This window comes from Protobothrops mucrosquamatus, unplaced genomic scaffold (genome assembly GCF_001527695.2).
Source record: "Protobothrops mucrosquamatus isolate PMUCROS unplaced genomic scaffold, P.Mucros_1.0 scaffold12773, whole genome shotgun sequence".
Classification (NCBI taxonomy): domain Eukaryota; kingdom Metazoa; phylum Chordata; class Lepidosauria; order Squamata; family Viperidae; genus Protobothrops; species Protobothrops mucrosquamatus.
The window spans coordinates 1-1,087 of NW_015398548.1; the positions used below are offsets into that span (position 1 = coordinate 1).

The 1,087-nt window shown below is 47.7% G+C and overlaps 1 protein-coding gene across 1 annotated transcript in view; it reads left to right on the forward strand.

Moving 5' to 3' along the window:
* Nucleotides 1-4: 4 nt before the first annotated feature.
* The window catches only part of LOC107301443 (carboxypeptidase A1-like), a gene marked incomplete at its 5' end in the record, with an annotated part of 6,029 nt that continues 4,946 nt past the window's right edge, over nt 5-1,087 (forward strand). The window contains 2 exons of the mRNA XM_015830667.1: nt 5-160; nt 411-495. Coding sequence (XP_015686153.1) covers nt 5-160; nt 411-495 — 241 coding nt within the window. The remainder of the gene's footprint in view (nt 161-410; nt 496-1,087) is intronic.

A 1,087-nucleotide genomic window follows, 5' to 3' on the forward strand; every position in this document is an offset into this window, starting at 1 on the left:
CGGACCTTACGCGGAGTCCGAACCGGAGGTGAAAGCCATTGTGGATTTTGTACGGCAACATGGCAACATCAAGGCTTTCGTCTCCATCCACAGCTACTCCCAGCTTCTCCTCTATCCTTACGGTTACACCAAGGAGAAAGCCGCCGACCACCTGGAGCTGGTAAGTCGCCTCAGAAGAACCCTCCCAAAATTCCTATACATAATTCTATTCAAAAGATGAAAATATATGAGTCACTTTTTTCAGTGCTAACTTCGAATGCTTGGACAACCCAACAGGTTGGGGGTAATAATAAATAATAATAATAATAATTATTATTATTTATTCCCAAGTCTTCTTCTGCTCACCCCTAACTAAAGCCAAAACCTTCTCAACTTCTCCTCTCCTCCCCCCTCCCGGTGTCCCTTCCCAGGACGCCCTGGCGAAGAAGGCCGTGGCCGCGCTGGAATCAGTCCACGGAACCAAGTACAGATACGGCAGCATCATCACCACCATCTGTAAGTCCCATTGACGGGAAGGCAGAGGCCGTTGGCCACCCGAGAGGGGAACGGGTGGCGGGGAGTTCCTAGGATGAGGAGCATTCGTTTAGGGACCGTTCGAAGTGACGGCGGCACTGGAAAAAGGGACTCAGGAGCGTTTTTCACACTTAGGACCGTTCCAGCATCCCCCGTGGTGACGGGATCAAAATTCAAGACACTTGTCAACTGACTCATGGGTCAGAAATGGTGTAGGGCAGGGGTCCTCAACCTTGGCAACTTTAAGACTTGTGGACTTCAACTTCCAGAATTCCTCAGCCAGCTTTGCTGGCTGAGGAATTCTGGGAGTTGAAGTCCACAAGTCTTAAAGTTGCCAAGCTTGAGGACCCCTGGTGTAGGGCAGTGATGGCGAACCTTTTATTTATTTATTTATTTATTTATTTTATTTAATTTATATGCCGCCCTTCTCCCGACAGGGACTCAGGGCGGCGCACAACATATTTAAAACCAGAACATATATACAATCCCCCCCTTAAAACCGAATTAAACCGAATTTTAATGTTGCGTCTTCCGAATATTTAAAACCCAATGTAAAATCCACCCTAGGTCAGGT